The sequence below is a fragment of the Nanorana parkeri genome, unplaced genomic scaffold (assembly GCF_000935625.1).
Source record: "Nanorana parkeri isolate BGI_ZX_2015 unplaced genomic scaffold, ASM93562v1 scaffold701, whole genome shotgun sequence".
Lineage (NCBI taxonomy): Eukaryota > Metazoa > Chordata > Amphibia > Anura > Dicroglossidae > Nanorana > Nanorana parkeri.
In genome coordinates, this window is record NW_017306969.1 from 66572 (window position 1) to 88126 (window position 21555).

General features: G+C 39.6%; 1 protein-coding gene across 2 annotated transcripts in view; it reads left to right on the plus strand.

Moving 5' to 3' along the window:
• The window catches only part of EPHA4 (EPH receptor A4), a 69135-nt gene that overhangs the window by 15733 nt on the left and 31847 nt on the right, over positions 1-21555 (plus strand). For both annotated transcript variants that reach the window (XM_018563825.1, XM_018563826.1), the window contains exons 4-5: positions 12667-12822; positions 20226-20561. In XM_018563825.1, the coding sequence (XP_018419327.1) occupies positions 12667-12822; positions 20226-20561 (492 nt within the window). The remainder of the gene's footprint in view (positions 1-12666; positions 12823-20225; positions 20562-21555) is intronic.

A 21555-nucleotide genomic window follows, 5' to 3' on the forward strand; every position in this document is an offset into this window, starting at 1 on the left:
AATTATGTAATGTTTTTTTATCTAGTCCTGGCACGGTCATTTTGGTTTATACTCTCCTTGTAGTCCTGGTTGTTTGTTTACCATTGTTTTGAAAAGGAAAAAAAGATTTAGAATGTACCATTACACATAACATGAAGAACAATTTGCAAAGTAGTCCACAACATCTAGTCAGCATTCATCAATTATTGTCCTGACTGTAATAAATTGATGAATGGTGGCGTCTGATTGGCTGCTGTGGGTCACTGCTTCCATCAAGTCAGCAATGTGTATTGGCATTAAAATATGGTCACCATTATATACTCAGGTGGGTGCAATTAGACGTGAAAGGCCATTACATTTTCAGTGCTATGTTATATTATTTTTAATGGCTTCTGTGTCATCACAAGCTCACACCTTTCATCTAAAGCTGACTATACACTTATGGATTTCTTTTATACAGCCTGTGGGTGGAATGAAAGAAGTCTAACAGATTCCTCCATCCAGGCTAAACATCATGGATGGATGGAAGCTACGCTGTTAACATGAATGGGGGAATTGAGTTTTTGCTCACTAATAGTGTATGGCCAGCTTTAAGGGGCTTTACTTCATTGCTGACCACCAACGTGAAGGGGGCTTTTTTCCATTAACCACCAATTTAAGGGGACACATTTCCACTGACAAGTATAGGGGACACTACAATTTTCCCAGTTTGTGTTTCTTTTCTGAGCATTATTATTTGTTTCATTTTATTATAATTGCTGTATGGAGCAGGGGCGTGTTATAAGAAAATCTGCTCTGGGTGTAGTATGCTCTAATTATGCAATTTTATTTATTCTTCCATTTAAAAGTATGTACAATTTATTAATCCTGCTAATGTGGATATAGTATTTTTTTTAATGGGGTTCCCTGAGACTTCAACATTGGTTTTGGTTGATTAAGGCTGGATTGGACAGGTGTTTCGAGTGAATTGGCATTAATGGTTCAGTTACTGTTTGAGACTAAACATTGGCTCCCTGCATCAAATCTGGGGGGCAGGTACACTTTAAACATGCATTGCCATGGATGCCTGTTTATTCAGGAAGGAAATTGCGGGATGCTCTGTATGGGTAAATGTGACTACTCTAAAGAGAATTGAATATTTAAGCTGTGACACAGAACTCAGTTGAATAGTAATGGGTGTGTTAGAGACCAGGATAAATAGGAGAACAGGTGCTAACTTAAAATCATAAATAAAGACAAGAAGAAAAAATGGCCAGAAAGAGGTATTTGTCAACCCATGGGAAGCCACAGAGTCATAATAAGAATATTATCTGCTGCTTGTTTTTCAAACATGTTCCGTTCAATGGCCCTGTCTGTCCCGTTTATAATACAAAGAGTCTGGTTTGCAGTGCTCAGGTTACATCTATTAATAGGGAGTGCCGGCCATTATCCTCACTGTTGTAACATCCCACTAAATGTAGAATTTGTGTGCTATTTATAAAACTGCCTCAGGGTAAAAGAGAATGTGATATAGAAGTGAACACTGCAGAAATGCCAGTTTTCCCTATGAATATTAAAGCTGAGCTCCAGGTATACACTTTTATGTATATTTAGATAAGTAAGCTTATTTTAAACCTGGTAGGGCCATGGAGATCCTTTATGGAGCTCCTACAGTGCTGCTTTCGATTTTCTGTGTCCTATATGGCACTGTGCTCAGGAACTTCCCCTCTGCGCTGAGAACACAGGGGGTCACTCACTCGGCACATCGGCCATTCAGAGAGCAGCAGGTATACATTTGTATGTGTACTTACATTAATATGTACAGTATATGTAATACCTAATAGGGCCATGAAAATCCTGTAAAGCCATAACTGTTAGTCATTTACAGCGATCTTATGGGTCCTGTAATGGCACTGAGCTGAGCAACTTCTGTTCTGAAATGAATGGCTCGCTTGGCACAGCGGCCATTCAGAGTGCCTAGTATTTTTATCAATGAATACAAGACATTCTCTGACTGGATGAGGGGCAGATTGTGATGTCACAGTTCCTCCGCCAATCAGAGAATGCTCAACTCCATGTCCTATAGGATTGTAAGATTGCTGTCAGCACTATAGTAGCTCTGGCTACCACAGTACTTTACAGATCCCTGTGGGCCAATCGGGTATATCATATGCATACTTACATTGGGCCAAGCTGGACCAAAGCACAGCAAGATTCAAGTAAAAATATATATATGCCTCTTGTATCTATAGACAATATTTTTTTATCCCAGAGTTCAGTTTTAATATAGTCCAGGGCTGGACATATCCCAGGAGTCAGGTAACCAATGCTTCTTAAAAATTACAGCTAACATTTGGGGTTTTCTCTAGTTATCAATGGAGCTGATTCCTAAAAAAAAAATCCTATTGGCTCCTGGATTGCACAGATTGGCTGTTGAATTCCATAATAATTTGTCCACCCCTAATATAGTTCCACAAGGATGTTGTATTTTGTTGCGTGACATTTCTATATACAGTATAAAAAATACATTTCCTGAGAGCATACATAAGTGGTGTGCTTTTGCCATGCATGCAGGTTGCAGTCCTGCTGTAACAGAGCACATCATTTGCACTGAGCCTTCTTCTACTCGGCTGCACTCAGAAAAGCGTGGCAGTCCTCCTATTTTATGTGAAAATGGTATCCGTCACCTCTGATTGGTATTGGACGACTTCTGTCCTTGAAGAGACTGCAACATTAAATCCTCTCAGGGTTCTCTGCCCCCTTGTTTCATGCCTGAGAAACTGCTGCTTCATTATCTGCCTGGTTGTACGGAGGTTGATTTACACAGCGCCCAGTACGGAGGGTCGCACAAAGCTCGTTAATAACCCTGCGAACTGAGAAGATAATATCTTTCCAGCCAGGTCTTCTCTCTGCATAGGAGATGAGAGTGTTGAGGGATCAGGAATTTACCTGTGTGCTGTCCTGGCACTCTGCCCTGTGTCAGGACAAGGAACTCCCCCCACAGAGGCACATTTCTACCCAGTCCTTATTGTTGTTGTGTTGAAATAGGAGGAAAATTCACACCGTTGGCAGGGAGTCCCTCATATCTTAATTTACTGTGAGATGTATAATCAATACTAAGCCACATTAACTGAAATTACAGCTTGTTCCAATGCACAATGCTGCACTGTACTGAGAATTCCGGGATTTCATACAATCTTTATTCAGATTGATTGACTATTATAACGTGCCATTCAAGTTCTGCTCTTTGTGTCATTTAATAGGTATTTTTTTTTCACTACCTGGACCGGTTCTCTTGCTTTGACTTTTACCCAATTTACATTTCCTCAATTAATTATTTATTTATAACAGTCCATTCACATCAATTCATTAGCTGCCCCTGGGTTTAGTCAGAAAAGGAAAGAGGAAAATATTGAACTGGACAATGAAGTAGGTCGTGTTGGCATGTCTGATATCGATTGGTGGTTTCAATGTTAAACGCAATGAAATAATGCAAGTCAACCAGAGGAGTAATGTTTCTTTCATTTAGGAAGGCTCGTAATTATATTCAGCATTCATCTACATATTTTCATCTGTGTATTAGGAAAAAAAGCTGTGGTCGCAGAGGGTTTCCTACTGAGCTCTATGTGACAGGTCATTGGCCCCATTAGGATGCTTAGCAGCTATTGTTTGATGGTGGGGTTACAAAGGCCAGGTTAAAGATGAAGTCTCATGAGCATTGAAAATTGAAATGCTCGTACATTTTATTCATGTATGTGCTTCTCCAAAGAAATGCTTTACTACTTCTATTCATGCCTATCAGCTCCTCCCCTGCCAGTAGCCCAATTTGTGAGCATTCTTATTCCGCTCAAGCAGAGCTCAGTTGTCACCACCCCTTGTTCAGTGAGATTGTCGCTTCTGTGCTGCTAACAGTCCTTTGCATGTTAGTTCCTATGGGAAATGGAGGTCATCGCTGACACTACACCTCCCCCTGCATAACTGTTTGCTGTACATTGCAGTTATGAAGCTCCAGCCAAGTTCACTTGGTTTTTCCCCTATCTAATGTGAGCATGCCTGTGTAGTTTTCCAGTCAGTTGCTCTGATATGCCCCCTCCCTCTGCTTGCATTGTGACAGCATTGGTCTTGGGAAGGCTAATGGTGCCAAAGACAAGCATTGCCAGCCAGCTCTAATTAATGATGCCTCTACATGGCAGTGTTGTCGGACAGTGGTGGGGAAGGGGTGCATGCTGTTGATCATGCTAGCTCTGGAACTACTGCTCCTATCAAAACGGGATAAAGCGCTACATGTACTTTTCCCCCTGGAGATAGGGTAAAGTAAATATGAGATTGTGAGGCTTTTATGCCTTACAGGCTGACATTTTACTAGAGATTGAATCAATCAGTGCCGCCATTTATTAATTTGATAAAAACACACCTGTACAAAATGGTTATCGTATAACATTTTTAACAGATTTTTTTTTGAGGTCCCTAGAAGTAAAGGAAAATTTCCCCAATGGAGTTACAGATTGCAATTGCAATCTGGCGGAGGCTCCAGCCTTTTCCCATAGTAGCTCAAAACTAGTTATTTGGTCAGGATTTGTATATGCAGTATATGATTGTTGCACAGATTGTGGTAAACCATTTTGTATAGTGAAGAGGCTAAGTACATTCTAGAGTTTATGTTCTCATTGCCATTCATAGTTTGTATGTCAATGCTCAGTGTTTACATTCTTAAGCTTCTATTTTGTAGGATATGCTGGGTTTTGCAGCTAAGAAGCTGAGTCAAAGGTTGCAACCTGCTCTACAACATTTTAGCTTCTTCTTAAAGTGCCTCTATCTCCCTCCCACAGGTATAAAGTGCAGGCATCCACACTAGCCCGATATTTGGGTGCAGTGGGGGATAAGGAAAGCTGCTGCAGATTTTTTTACAAAGAACCTTTTACTGCAAAATCATCTACGGATTTTAGTATGGTACATTTTTACAAAACTGCTTGATGTGTGCTGCAGTTTCAAACACATCTTCCATAAGAATTAATGGCATAGCATGTTAAACATGGCTAAACCACATTGCATGAAAAATGCAGTTGTGAAGGTTAACCAGTGATATTGTGGCAAATGGTTCAAAAGCAACCACCCCATTTAAATAAGTAAATTATATTTACAAGGCATCAAGTGATCATCACCTAAACCTATGACAAATTCTAAAAACAGGACATTTATTCCCGTTTCACATTCCCCTCACAAAGAGTATAGAAGGAGGTTACAAATAGGCTTTTGGAACAAATGGTTGAGGCATTTCACAGTCCCCATAAAAATGTCAGCAGGACACACAACCCTTTGAAATATCCTAGACTGATTTTTCTTTTCTTATTATGGAGACCACCCATTTGAGCTGATGCAGGCCAAGGGTGGGCAAGAAATGTTATAATCCATCATGGCTACCATGTCTTCTCATGGGTAGTGTCGTGCGAAGGACAATATAGGAGCAATGTTTGGAAAGGGGTACCGGGGTCAGTCCTACTAATTCGGACATATTAAATTTAAGGTGGACCACAGAGGGAGCTTTTAACTGCTTCTCCTAAATAAGAAGCACAATGCTTATTACTTAAGTGTGACAGCTTCTTATTAGAACACCTTTAAAAGGAGTTGTGTGTGGGAAACAGAGGTCATATATCAAATTATTTTCAAACTGCCACTATCGATGGCACATATAAATATATATATATAGTCGAGGTTTTAGAATCTAGCTTAGCAGACCCACATATAATGTAAAAAGCTTCCGATAAGCCTTCTTTGGCCTAACGTGAATAAAAATGTAGAAGATTACAGTAAATATATAGTGCCATACACCTGTAACTATACAGGCACTTTCACTTGCAGTATATATATTTTGAATAGGATTAGTACACCTTTCAGACAAAGGTAATTTGCATTTTAAGTTTACTGGTACTTTAAATCAGGGGTGGAAAAATATGGAATTCAGAAGCCAGTCTGTCCTGTCCATGAGCCAGTAGGATTTTTTTTTCCGGAGCCAGCTCCATTGACAAGTAAAATCCGCCCAGAATATCGTGCGGACGACACGCAGGTGTGAACCAGATACATTGGAATACATTCGTTTTTCTGTTGGGCACATTTTTCTGTGTGCGAATACGCACTGAATACTGCTAATGTGTGAAAACCTCAAAATTTGGGCAAAGCTGTCATTTTTTTAAGGAGCATTGGCTACCTGGCTCCTGGGATTTGTCCAGCCGTGCATTAAGCATGTTACATAAGTCTTCCTAGAGGACAAACAATGACAGGTAAAAAAAAGCAATAATCCTAAAATTATACCTAATTTAAACAACATTATCGTATAGGTTCCAGTAATCTTTGTCAGCCTTCAGTTTAAGATGAACACATAGGTAGTAAGACACAGAACGGGTTAAGTTAAGCAAAGTGTTATTTACTGATGGAAAATTCAGCGATGCCGAACCTGGAGAGAGGATTTTTTTTTCCGGCAGTAGAGCTGGAAAACTTTGTTCTGCCAACGCTTTGCTAACAACAGCTGATTCCTACAGCTCTGCCGATTTGCGTCTCTTGAACAGATTGCTTAGTGAGGGCTGTACTGTTTGTTAAGAAGGGTTCTGAGCTTAGCTGATCTGAAGTAACCTCTGTTCTGCTGGGGCAATCACACAAAACATTCATGATTCTGTGTTAACTCGGGACAACTCTGCCTCCACCGTTGTTTAAAACATAACCCAATCCTACTTATAGCTTCGGATTATATTGGATGCAGTTTCACCTCCCAGCATGTTTCGTTTTGCCCCATTAGATGGTTTCAAACAAAGCACTGTAGAGCTATATAATGTAGGTTTTGGTATAGGAGAGTGCTAGGTATAAGAGAGCTACATAAGAGAGTGCTAAATATAGCAGAGCTGTGTATTAGAAGAGAGAGTTGCATCACCATGGAGCTAGGTGCTACATTACAGTTTTATAATTGCCAAATATATACATATGTACTATTGTCTGCTAAATGTTTCCATTTATTTTAAATCTGCCTGGTAATTACCAGCCAGGCTAATGTCAACATGTCAATATGACTACCAGCAAGACTCCTGGCTCTTTTCTCATGCTCACACATTATCAGTACTGTATTAAGGCTCCAGGAGTGAGGTAACCAATCACCAACTGAGTCCCGTTGACTGAGCAGTATATAGTGATATGTAGTAGTAGTATTGTATGTAGTGGTAGTCCTGTGTAGTTGGAGGTACAGCTGAGATGACTTTCACTAATTAGGCCATGCTGGTCCTGTGTTTCAATAGGGCTCATAAAATACCGATTAGATGGCAACTTTACTCTGTACAATAGCAGACGTAGAGTTTTGTACCGTGTTAGCAATCAATGAAAACAAATTTGATGGGTCAGGACAATGATGATCTGATTTTCCATATTATCAACTTGCATGTAAGAAGTTTATGGCAATAAAAAAAAACTGCAGTCAGAATAAAAAAAGTATCGCAGATTCAGTTGTATAGACATAACAAATTGTTGAAAGCAAAGGCATGAGATGGAACGCTTGTTCCTCTCCCCAGGGGTGGCGATACAGAGGAAAGGGCTTCAGATAACAGGATTAGCAGTTGTCACTCAGCAGTTCACCAATTAATTAGCGGGAAGCATGGGCACCCAAGAAACCGCTGCTGTCATTTTTTCCCCGTTACTACATACAGGACACTCTTAAACGCCTTCTATCAAACTGAGCTTTTCAAGCCTCTTACTAAAAAGAAATCGGATTCAGCTCTTGAAGGAGTTATGCAGTTTGGCATTTTCATTTTCTTGATCTCGGTGACAGCCAGCTAGCATCTGAAGTATTTTCGCTTTGTGTCGTTTTGCTAAAATACAGTCGCAACCCAGTGACTTGACTGTTCTTTTTGCTTGGTATAGTCTCTTTTTTTTAACTGTTGAATACATGTATATCATTTGTATAAATCACAGTGTGCATAATGCATAGGTTCTGTACCACAGAAGTCAAACGATTCCATGAAAGCTGAATATATAAATTGTTGGATTAAAATGATGGAGCCGTTATCCTTGCCTGCACTGCATGATTTGCATGGTGTTCATTTAGTACAGCAGTTGCCAGTCTATCCGATATACAGTATACGCTCAATATATTGTAAATGTGTCTTTAAATGTATCATTTATTGAAATGTTTAACATAGAATGAATGAACCTGAGTTGATAAACCCTCAGCATAAGCCATCATCCATTGATTGTCTCCAGGCAGCTGATGGGCCAAAGCCCATTGCTGGTTTAAATTGCTCTGTTCTACCTATATTTCCAGTATAGTAGATGTCACTAACCTAAATAACTTACTGAGTGCTTTAAATCTTAGGGTTAGTTCACACCATAACTGCATGCGTCTGCTCAGCTGCAGTGCTACGCGTTTTGACGTGGTTTTACCGCAATTTTACAGCGATTTTAGTGCATTCCAGTGCATTTGCATGCGTTTTTGATGCGTCCCGTTGCAATCAGTTGCAGCTTAACTGAGACAACAGTATTTTTCTGAGTGCATCACCTCTTTGGGCTAGTTCACACCAGATGCAGTGGTAATGCAGTCCGTTCAGTTTGGCTGCTGCAGCCAAAATACATCACAATGCTTTCCTATGGGATTTCTGGTGCTCTATTCACACCAGAACAGTCCGGTCTGGTGCAGTCAGAAAAAAATACTACTTGCCCTATTTTAGCTGCATCTGATTGCAACGGGACGCATAAAAACGCATACAAAATTAATGCAAACGCACTGAAACGCACCTGAAATCCCATTTTAAGCACAAAAAAAAAACCACACATCAATCGCAGTAAAATCGCAGTAAATTGCATTGCAGCTGCGCAGACGTACCCAGTTCTGGTGTGAACTAGCCCTTACTCTTTAAGTTGCAGTCTCCTATAAACAAAATGAAAAGTACAGCAGGGAGAGTGAGATCCTGCAAGATGTGGGAGAACCTTGAAAGGAATGTCCTTACTACTGGAATGATTATGAATTTAGGCCAGGGGGAGGTTTCCTCTAAAATAAATATGATTCCATATAAGAACAGTCAATGGGTGACTCTGTGAAATGGCCATTCTAAATTTATGAAAAAAAGTGTACTAGTTTTTCGATTATCCTTCAGATGGAGGCAATGAAATAACAGATTGTTTTTACGTTATTGGGTGTGATTTATGATGATTTATAAACCAGTGGACCTTTATGGAAACTTCAATGCATCTTTTTATGAAACACAAACACATACAAAGTGCATTAATGATTCACAGTGCATCAGAATACTATTATGGCTGTAGTAAATTGAAATCTGATTGGTTGCTATCAGGAACAGCACTTTACATTATTATCATTAGTCATTTATATAGCATCGCCTTCTAACTCCACTTTATGCAAGGTCACAAATATAACAAGAGAGTAGTACAGGCAATACAAAATATAACTTTTTCCAAAGCACAGAACTTATAGCTGTTTAGCAATACATAGAAATAAAAAAGAAACATTAAGAGAAAGGGCCTGTCCCCCGTGAGCTTACTATCTAGTTACCTTGCCCATGACCTATATCTTTTGCACTGTGTTATTACATAAATCTGATAATCTGTGCCATGCAGATGTGAACCTAAGCCTCTGGTCATGCATTTATGTATTTTATTATGAGACACTTGGGTCTAAGGTTTGAAAGGTCACCTTATGTGGGTGAATATGTGAGTGTGCATCCTGATTAGGTTGATCCATAGGGACAGGTCAGTGTGCTGTAGAATCCTTCTGTTGTGTTTGAAACCCTTTTTCTCACCAGGCTTGATCCTAAACCTTAACCCGATAGTGCTGCTCTGTCATCTGGGTTGTGGATCTGCCTTTGTTTGGTGATGAAAAAGAGGGGAAGAAAACTCATCAAAGCTGTGCCAGAGATATTGAATTTGGGGCTTGTATAGAACATGTGAACTAAGCTTGGGACAAAGAAGGATGGACCTAAAGCTCTGGCAATAACCCCTTTCCTCCTCCTCATTCCCCACAGTCTTACGCAGCAAATCCTCAGCAGAAAGGCCCAGGGACAAAAAAAGAGGACAGCATTAAGCACGCACCATAGACTTTAATTTGTGACATAGAGAATAGGGATTTGGTGGGGGAATGTATTAACAGGACACAATGAAGGCCACAATAGCATCACACACACTTAATGAGTGTCTCTGTCACATGGCATGCATGTTCCATAAGCAAAGAGCATCCTTTATTTGATATATTCAGTGTAACATAACTTTCAGCATTGAGCACAAGCACAACGGTCTGTTGGGGTTTCCATAGTTCACCTCAGGAAAGCAAGGAAATATTCTGGCCAAGTAATTAGCCAAAGCTTGGTGATAAAAAACGATAGCAGATTTGTGTTGCTAGCAATGGAATATTGGTGGTAAGTTCTTTTTTCCCCCATTAATGCTCTTCATACCATGGACTCCCCACCACAGACTGTGGATCACCTCATTGTACTATCTTTACACTCACACTGAAGATCGTGGTTATGGGATGAAATGTCCACTTGCATGGATCCCTAGTTTCCCTAGTTTATCCATTGCAATCATTTGTACCCTACAGGTTTTATTATTGTACAAAGCCACCCAACTAGGCTGCATGAGAACATAGTCTTTCTCTATGCAGTAGAAAGTTCAGAGAGACATTTTGAGGTACACATGTCATGCAGAAATATGTAGGCTGCCATTGCTGACCTGTTTGTAAGCTGCTTGGCTGTCTCTGCCTTCAATACCACTAAGTCCCTTACCCAGGCCAAGCATGCAGCATATACATTCTATAGGATAGTCTGAATAGAGTCAGAATTCTTAACTCATACTTTTTCAGGGTCAGTGAGTCACAAAACTATTGAGGACAAAACATCAGCAGGACAGCCAGGCAACCAGCATTTTCAAAAGAGGATCAGCAATAGTAGCCAAAATGATTGTGACTGGTTACTTTTAATGTTTCACTAACATTTTGGATAGAGTCAGGAAAGATAGAACCCTTGTCAGGTTCTTATTGCAGAATGTGTCTCTGCTTGGAAAATTCATTGTCTCTTTTTGTCCTGGTAATTAGTGTCACTAGGACAGCAATTGAAGGAAAATCCATAATTTTGTGTTGTCATTTGAATGGGAATATAAGGGAAATCTTCCAACGAGGAGACTTGTCCCTATTCTGGTGACTAATGTCTACAAAGGTAATTCCTTCACTTTGTAGATATTTCCTCTTACTTCCTGGTGTGCGTGTGTGTGTGTGTGTGTGTGTGTGTGTGTGTGTGTGTGAATCATTTGCTATCTAAAAGAAAAAAAAAGAAACAACTTTTGGCTTTAGGTATACTTTAACGTCCCCCATCAATAAACACACCTCTGTAACTGCACTTAGTTACCATGCTGACTAAACTCTATTTCATTTATGTACAATTTATGGGCAAGTTTTGTCTAGCTATTTGCTAAAATCTTCCAACGAGGAGACTTGTCCCTATTCTGGTGACTAATGTCTACAAAGGTAATTCCTTCACTTTGTATATATTTTCTCTCTCTTTGGGGTGTGTGTGTGTGTGTGTGTGTGTGTGTGTGTGTGTGTGTGTGAATCATTTGCTATCTAAAAGAAAAAAAAAGAAACAACTTTTGGCTTTAGGTATACTTTAACGTCCCCCATCAATAAACACACCTCTGTAACTGCACTTAGTTACCATGCTGACTAAACTCTATTTCATTTATGTACAATTTATGGGCAAGTTTTGTCTAGCTATTTGCTTTGCAGGCAGAGATGGTAAGCTGCCTTGCTCTAAAATGAAGCATATATTTCGCAGGGGCCATTTTGTTCCTCCTGAACATGCAATGCAGCGGTAAATACAGAGACTGACTGTGTTCATTCAGCCGTATTTAAAATGTTGTCAAGTCCAAAAGAAAAAAAGTGAGGCCTTCTTGCATACAGTCGCTGGCTGTACACAAGCTGTCTTTGTTTATCTGTGACGGTTGAATGACAGGCTCTTTCCAGTGGGTTGGTATTCTGCGTGCAGGGGGATGAGGTTGTGTTTGATGTGGGGATAGGGGCCTGACCCAAGCCTATCTGTCTGCCAAGCTGTGGTTTTTGACTCTTATCAATTTCTCCCATGGGTCAGTTTTCAAGAGAAGCTAATCAAACACCTAGCAAGTCATCAAGCACTAAGCAATGTACCGTGCTTGTTCTGGTTGAAGGGACCCTGCTCTTTTCCAAGGGGCAGAGAAGATAAACAATAGACATTGCAAGGCTCACCACGCATACTAAGAGAATTCATTCAAAATTCCAGCAGACTTGTACAAAGTGATACTGGGGCTAATTTATTAAATGCAGAGAAAAAAAAATTGGTGTGTTGCCCACAAGCACCTGTCAGATTATGGTTGGAATCTGCATTTTGTGACCAATGCATCTCCTTTTTTTGTGGTTTTATATTTGTTCAGTTCATTAGTTGTTACCAAGATCTGTTCAAAATGTACCTATGTAATGGAATAAGTTATTTTGTGAGCAAGTTTATATTCTGATGAGTACAGTGGATATCATATAATGGCTTTGCTTAATAGTGTGCAATAAATTGAGAAGAGGGCATAGGTAGGTGAAGGTAGCCTGTCCACCAAAACAAGTTTTGTGATCACTTGACTTTTTTCTGTTGTGTTTTAAATGTTTTCACTGTGTTAAATTAATCCTTTTGAATCTATCTTCCACAGCCTGCAAAGCTGGATATTACAAAGCCCTCTCATCAGACGCGGCATGCTCCAAGTGTCCTCCGCACAGCTTTGCTCTTCGTGAAGGATCCACCTCATGCACCTGTGACAGGGGCTTTTTTCGAGCCGACAGTGACCCTGCCTCCATGCCTTGCACTCGTAAGTCCCATACTGTTTTAATCTTTTTAGGGAAAGTGAGAGTGAAGTCATCCTCTGTGGAATTACAGTTCCTGCTTTCATTTTGGAATTTGTCCTCTGTCTTGTTTCTACTGTATAATTCATGCTCTCCTTATAAAAATATAAGAGATACTTTAAAGCAGCTGTCACAAGCACAGAGTATTGCTGTAGGTATCACCCGTTGTGCTTAGTGGGTTTATGTTGCACTAATATGAGCACAGTTACATGTTTCCCACAGCCCTGCTGACCCCTTCACTTGGGCTCAGTATAAGGACACTCATTGTCCTATCAGCTGCTTTACAGTCCTGTAGAACACATGCCATGGATGTGTTCATTTTAGTAGAATTATTGCTATGAAGGTATTTTGCTGGGTCGTCAGTATCAATGCTTAACTATAGCAGCTGAATTCTGTTACTGTCATACCTACTAGTTCAAACTTTGTCTTTCTGGAGTCTGGGAATGCTGGACTATGGACTACAATAACAAGAAATCGTTAGGACTTCTTTATGAGTCTCCAGTTGTGTATGTTTCTCATCCATATCATGCCTTCATGGTTTCACTGAAAATAGCTGGTAAACAGAAGTGGATGTAAAGAATAAAGCAGTGGAGAGTTAATTGAACGTGCGCAAAGTGCAGAAACTCAACCAATCAGATCACAGTTATCATAATTGGCTACAATAAAATATAAAATATGGTTGGTTGTTAAGGGTTACTTCACTTTTGCACCTTGTCATTGCCATTTGCACTGAATAAGCCCGTAAGTCTAATGGGGCATTTACGTATTGATTAAATTCAGTGACTGCTGATGTGAAACAGATTCTTTCTGCCAAAGCTTAAGACTAATTTTCTCAGGAGTGCCTATGCTTAATCACTCGCTACCTGTAGATATAATGACTGAACAGTCATGAAATGTTCATAAATGGCTGAAATATAGGTTGCTCTATGACCAGCATTAAAATGGTCATTGTTTTTGTCATTGGCATCACTTTTTATATTGATCCCATTATAGTTACTTCCGTAGCCTAAAGTAGACTTATGCATGCAGGGCACCAAGTACTGAGTAGATTGTAATAAACCTTAGGAGACCTGGAATAGAGAAATCAGTCAAAATAATAATAATGTTCATTATTTCATTATTTTCCTAAAATAAAGAAAGTAGAAATGTGGAAATGTGTTGCTGATTGTGTCCATTTACATTATGAAAGCCATGTGCTAGCAGTCTGCAATGTTTTCTTTGTTCTGTATTCTGTGTTTGGTCTGTAAATCTATCAGCTTCAGGCTCCAGCCAATGATGGAGTCTTTCCCATCATTTTCTTTTCCCTTTTGTATAATAAGATTTGATGTCCGGGCTGTTGCTTCTTCAAGAAATTATATTGTTTTTAAATGGCCATTGCACCCTATTAATCTCGGTAGCTTCCTCTAATGCATCTTGACAGTTATCCTCGTAATGAACTCTAATGAAATGACTGGTGGCACCTTCCTGCGAATTCCGTTGCTGCCTCCTGGAGCCAGCTTGTTGAAATGTAAGGGCAGATTGAGAAACCCGGGCAACCTTCACTCGATCCCAAGGTCAAGGATGAAAGCGAGCATTTCTTTCTGGCTTCTGTGCGTTGAACGTCTCTCAGCGGGATTCATTCGTGCAGACGATATTTCTTCACTGCTGGAAGTATCTGCAGTGCAGGAATCTGCAGCCATTTCAGCAGGGGAAGAGTTAAGGCAGTTTTACCTTAAACTCTCATCCCTTGCCATTCCTTTCGCTTTTTAACCTTCATCTGAATTTCTCTTTTCACTGTCTCTGAAGCACGTACAGAACAGCACAAAAGCAATTATCAGGGAATCTGCAATGCCTGGTATTTTCTCCAGGGGTGCCTGCATCACTGATTCAGAGAGTGCTGCAGCAAAATCCTAGGCGAGGATGGTGGTTAGCGGTGAAACAAAGCTTAGTGCTTCTGCTTGTAGTGTGGATTGAGCAGGAAAGCATAACGGGAGGAAGTTTTATGTGTGCACAAGATGATGTATTTTATGTATCGGCCTTATGGCACAAAGGGGACCCTTTAAAAGAGCTGAGGAATAACTTGTGTCTTACAAATATAGAAAATGTTTCCTTTTTCAAAAGCTAACAGAGGGAAAATGGTTATTTTATCCATATAGCTAAATTCAACAAAGTTTAATGTGTTTTACTTTGAAACACATTGGCCATGAGCAGTCAATGCACCTAACCATCAATGACTGGCTCCTACCTCTCCTTCACGTTGTTCTTAATAGCACTACCTTCTCTTGCTGGTTTAACGTACCTGCTGGCTATTGGGTTTGTCTGTCATCAAATTTTTTCATAGAATGTAAAAAACCTCCTTATATTTGAAGTGTCTCTGATATAATAAAATATAATGGGAGAGCAGTGATATATATATATATATATATATATATGATATGTATATATGTATGGAACTAACTCCTTTAAAAAAATCTTGGGACATAAGAATCACTATACAAAGTAGAATAGATTTTTCTTAATACTACACAGCAATCCTCATGTATAGCCTCATTTTCAGGTTTTACGAAGTCATGAAACAACCATAACCCGCAATTCCCAAAATATTCTTAACTGGAAAAATGTTTGCAGCTTACGATTGGGCGATGTTTGATCAGGTGGTATTTAGTAAATTACCAAAAAGAGAGATATTTCTGCATTTCTTGGTCCAGTTATTACTGCAGATCATCTACAGTAGGGGCCTTTCTGTCATCACCTTGAGTACATCTCATCAGCACTTAAGCGGATGGACACAATTAATTAGCTTGGCAGTAGATGCTGGCGCATCTGTCTGAGGTTCCCAGAGTTCTCAAGGCATAAGAAACACTTCGTAATTTAAGCCTAAAGAACCAGCTGCTTCTTTGTGAGCTATTCTGACCTAGAGAGTTTATGGTGTCATTGGTTTAATAGGAATCCCCTTTGTAAAAGTTTAGTCTTCCACAATTGTATTAGGAATTGCACTTCAGTATTGTAGAGAACCCTGAGAGCCTCTGGGGAATGGTGGATTAATTGCAGGTTGTAGTGTCTTGAACTGCATACCAGTACGCCATAAATTCTTTGTATAGGATGTCTGCAATCTTCAAAAACACTCACTTCTCATCTATTCATGATGACCTCTTGATTAGGGATTGTTCTCAATCTTCATGCTTCTTAGGTGTGAGGTTTAAGAAGCTATTTTGTCTTTATTTGGTAGAATGGTGTGTAGAGTGCAGTATCCCATTGCAACCAATGATAAGTCATCTTTTTGATGACATTCAGTAAACCGAAACCTGATTGCTATGAGTTTCTTGACTTTGCATGTCATCATTGTGCTTTGCACTGCTTTATTAAATAGAGGGGATTGTAGTTCCAGAAGGATATTGGCTAGCAATAGCAAAGCACTGTATCAATAGTGACTTGCATGATACTTTGCCATTTTGATCTACACAAAGATAGATGTCAGCTCCTGTATTTGTACTCCACAATTATTTTATCACTGTAGGGTTTCACATAGAAGAATTTATCAGACCTGCTGGAAAATGTTTGTCAACTGAATCATCGGATTTGTTCAGTGACATAATCCAGTAATCATTAATTACATTTACCTTATATCGAAATTACTTTAGGAGGCCACTACATTTTTTAATGTAATGGCTCACAAAGTTTTAAAGTATTTTACAATTTGGCTGTAAGGTGTATTTTTTATGTGTATTGGTATGGTAAATGATAACTGCTATTTATTCACAATACCATACCAGAGAGGTACCCTAATAAGTTGATGGTAAATTCCATAAGTAGCCATTTAGATGCATTTAATAGCTTGTCCATTTAATAATCTCGCAAAAAGGCACCAATATTAAACTTTTATAGGGTTTAGGCACACAGCTTTTGAATTTATCCAGCAATGCACACAGTGAGTAAACGTATGGCAGGAGCATAAACACAACTATTTTATTGGCAGTTAAGCTTGACCTCATAGTTGTTTTAGACAGGTAAAGCTGCAGGTTGCACGTGGGTGTCTAATGTGTGTAGAAGAGCAAGCCTGGCCCCATAGTCTTCCATTTAGGGTCATTTTTCACTTCCTATACTTGGCACATGCCAGCTGAAGTTATTATCTGAAGAGGGAGAGTGGGGATCTTGTTTTTACAACTGTCACACGCTGCTACTTTATTTATCAATCGGCAGCTACTTTCCTGCCTTTCTTGGCATACTTGGAAACGAAGACAGAAACCCGTCTCAGAACTGCTTATTGCTTTCTGCACTGACTGATGAATCCTTCTCAGTCACCCATGTCCAAATCTTAATTGACCAGCTTGTAAATCTTACCGGATAATTTAAAGTGTTTTATCCACACCCCAGGTTGCACAAGCCTCCGCTAAAGCATGTTATTATTGACTTTGTATAGGCAAGGAAGACATGCAAGCTTTTTTAATAAGACAATGAGCAATGACGGTTGGCGAAGTGTCACAGCTTAGATCAGCCGATGATTGTTCAGTGTTCGAGAAGCCAGAATAAGGAAGGTGCTGATCAATTGCTATAGGTCGGATATAGTATTCTTTACCTCAATTCTTATTGCCTTAATACATAAGACTGATATGTTCAAGTATATTATCGGACTATGCAACCGTATTATGTGACTATGCAACCGTATTACAAATAACCTCCAAGTTCATTTTGTTTTGTTAAGCATCCCTTGTTTTTTATAGGCAAGTAAGATTTTGTCTTAAAGTTTGATTGGCCATCATCACAGATATACTGTATATGCAAATGACACATCACAGAAGGAAGAAAATGATCAGTTTCCAATAAATGAATAAGGTTGACTGTTGGAATTTGGATTTTAGAAACTGGCATTTCATTATTTTATGCCATAACTACAACAATTGATCAAAGCTTTCCCTGCAGACTCAGGTTGTGGTAATCTTCACGTCCTGAGGTGCTTGTTTCTGATTATTTTTTTCTCATTAGGAAAGATAAATTAATAACTTTTTCCCAGGGCTTGTCCGCAAACCAACACTTGCCACCACCTCTCCAATCAAGAAATGCATAAAAATAATAATAATAGGGAAACCCCTTGCAAGACTTCTCCTTGTCTGTGTCTCATTTTGTAACTAATCTGAGCCTTCAACACACACACACACACACACACACATACACACCCTCTCCAGTCCTAACTCGCCCAGCCGGGAAACAGAAAACTGTAATTTAATGGGCTGCGTCAGAGTCTTCTGGAGAAAATTGCCCAGCTTAATGAAAACAAAATGTGAGCTTAACATTGACAGTAAACAAAACAAAGATGTACGTACTACAATGGGTCCTGGGGTTGGAGCAGGCAAAACCCCAAAGATGCTTCTATTGAAAGCCTGCTAAGCATTCAAGGTCACTCTGTGAGAAATGGCAAGGTCAGCCGAGGTCTTGGTGTGATTAGTATGTGAATAGAAATCTGAACGGGCTCAGAATCTGAGTTCCTGAAATCTGTTTTAATTAACCAGGAGCATTGGTTTGGATGGTCTCTTCCTTTAAATGGATGAGTTCAGATGCATTATTTTCCAAGGCACAAAAAAGCGAGGGTTATTATGGGAAAGAAATCCACCTACAGCGATGGGTACTGTAGGATAAAACAGTGTTAAGTATATTCATTGCAAATTACTGACTGTTTCACTTGTCTGAACTTAGATTAATAAAACACATTAAGAAGATTCTGTGAGAATACTTTTATTTTATATGTTCATTGGGTGAATTCCAAAAAGCTTATTAATAAAGTAAATATTAACTTCACAAATAATGTAGATGTGTGCAGTTGAAATTAAATCTGGAGTGCTCTGATTCCATTTAGAAAGGCTTTGGTTTGACTTTTCATGTAGAACATACAGATGTGAAAAAGATATTTGCACTGAACAGTTAGGTTTAAACCAACCTGTCAAGCTCAGTACCTTTTATTTCATCCAATCCTTGCTGATAAAGTCAAGATTTTTATTCAGTGGATGCCTACCTCCTCCATCATGTTGTGTTCAACTGTCACCCGCTACTCTCCATATACCATCTCCATTCATGTTGGAGGAGAGGGTGGGGGCCTTCCTCTGACCCATCTCCCTCCTCAGACCTGCCAGCATCTGCGTGCCTAGTTTTCTGCTTGGCTGCCCCTGTGTTCAGAAGCTGCCTGGGCCTCGTCCCACATACCAATTACTGACTTTTTGCTTTCTGAGGATCTTGATTCAATGTGGCATATTTTCCCACGTGAAAGTGGACATAGCCGTATGGAAAGGTGCCCTCACGGGCTATGTGTTGCCGAGAATGGAGAACAGTGCGGTGGTCAAGGAAACCACAATTTCCAGAGATTTAAAAGCCAAGTCCTCCCAAAAGTGTTAATTCATTTTTAAGTGTACATTGGTGGTTGAAGTACCCACTGGCATCTTTTATCTCTTAAGGACTTCAGAATAAAGTGGCTGTATTTTCTTATCAATAGCCCTGATGAGACATAGGGGGTGATTTACTAACCTAAACACACACACACACACCAGGTGTGTGTGATTTTCACCCAGCAAAACGTATTTATCCACCAAAAAGTCTCTAAAAGCATATTTCCACTAATGCCATATATGGAAAAATCATGCACATGATGCATATATAATGCTGCTTCACAGTTTAGACAAAAATGGTTAGCTCATGCATTTACATTCCTGCATTCATCAACGCAAGCAACATAACATAGAGCTAATTTACACCACATTACCTTGCAATTCATTGCAGGGCTTTGCACAACACACCTGCTGGGTGTGTACACACTACAAAGGTGTTTCGATTCCTCCCATAGATCATGCTGGGAGGGAACACACTACAGAGGTGTATACACGTTCGTGGTGTGTTTAAAAGGTTAGTAAATCAACCCCATAGAGTCAGGTGTGCAATTTAAGCTGACTGCAAAATCAAATATTCATGTTTAGTGATAGCAATTGACCTTCAAGACCCATGAGGCATGCATACAGATTTTAATTTCATATAGATAATCATGTAAACATGCATGCTTGGCTTGCCAAGCGTGCATGTCCATACCTAGAGAGCAGGGAACCATAAAGAACCATGACCATATACCTGCAGTGCTATTGTATATGTAGGGAATCAGTAGCCATTACTGCTATTTATAGACATGGGGTTCATTGCTAAGTTTGGCCAAAATCTTTGGGTTGGGCAACAGATATTTTATGTCTAGCTTGGTGAATGGAGTGTGCATCGTTTCTAAACTTAATTTTCTGCATCCTGCTACCTGTAGGAAGAGCTTACTGCTTTTTTTTTGTGTTTAATTATCTTCTCTACAAAAATTTTTTTTTTTTAATACTGTTTTTTTTAACATCTCATATATAATTTCTTTTAACAGGCCCTCCATCAACTCCTCAGAACCTGATTTCCAATGTCAATGAAACTTCTGTGAATTTGGAATGGACTGCTCCTCAGAACACTGGTGGGAGGACAGATGTCTCTTACAATGTGGTCTGTAAGAGATGTGGTGCTGATTTAACCCGCTGCCGGCCATGTGGATCTGGAGTTCACTACACACCCCAACAGAATAGTCTTAAGACAACCAAAGTTTCTATCACTGACCTGCAAGCCCATACCAACTACACCTTTGAGATCTGGGCAGTGAATGGAGTGTCCAAACAGAACCCTAGTCCAGACCAGTCTGTGTCAGTGACTGTGACAACCAACCAAGCTGGTAAGCGTTCTCTGTGATGCAGATATATTTGGAGATGTAAATTAATGTTATTTTAAGCATGCAGAATATAGAGTGATGTGGATGTGCACAGCTATTATTATGGTTCTTCTCAGTGCTTACAAATGCACTTAGAAAAAGTCTGGAGGTTTTATCATGATGGAATGACTTAAGAGTTCAGAACCCATTATTGGCTGACTAGTGTATGCTAATAATAATAATGACCTTATTCCATCTTTAATGAGTCGGTCATATTCATTACACTGTGGCAGTTCAGGTCTGGCAGTGGTGTACCCGTGGATAAGTGTCATCTGAAAAAGCCGGAATATCAAGCAGCCCACTGCTTAGACCGTGTGAAAATCTCTTGGCACTTATTATTTTAATAGGCAAGAAGAGAATCCTGATTCAAATATGCAAATGCCAATCGTTTGGTTTATTATACACGGGCAGTGTCTTCAACGTCCAGGACAGTCCGTACTTGCGTTGTTCAGATTGTGACAGACTTTCAAAGTCTGAATGGTGCCACACTCTGACAGGCACTCCATGGGGAACTGATGGCACAAGGAGAAACTGAAGATCCTTTAGTCCAGCTACAGATACACATTCAGATAGCAGTATGAGAACTCTGCTATAAAACAACCATGACACACATTTGAAAAGCTAGAGACAAATTCTTTTTACATCTCTTCAAGCACAACCCTAGACAGTATGAAACTGAGTAGCAGTGGGTTTGGAATCAGAATAATTGTTCCTGCAAATATTCTTATTCCAACTTTAAATTTCAGAAGGGGAAGATCCTTTAAGAACAGAAGGGGGTATTTTTGAAGCAGGTGATTTATATCTATTTTCTATCTAGTGCAAATCCAGCTTCCTTTCAATTTGCAAAACTATGTAATAGTTTTGTGCGCATTTGTAACCTCTGCACTTGCAATCCTGGACAGCCATCCATGCTTGTAGTAGTTCTTCCTTTAAAGCAGAAACACATCTAAGACATGGT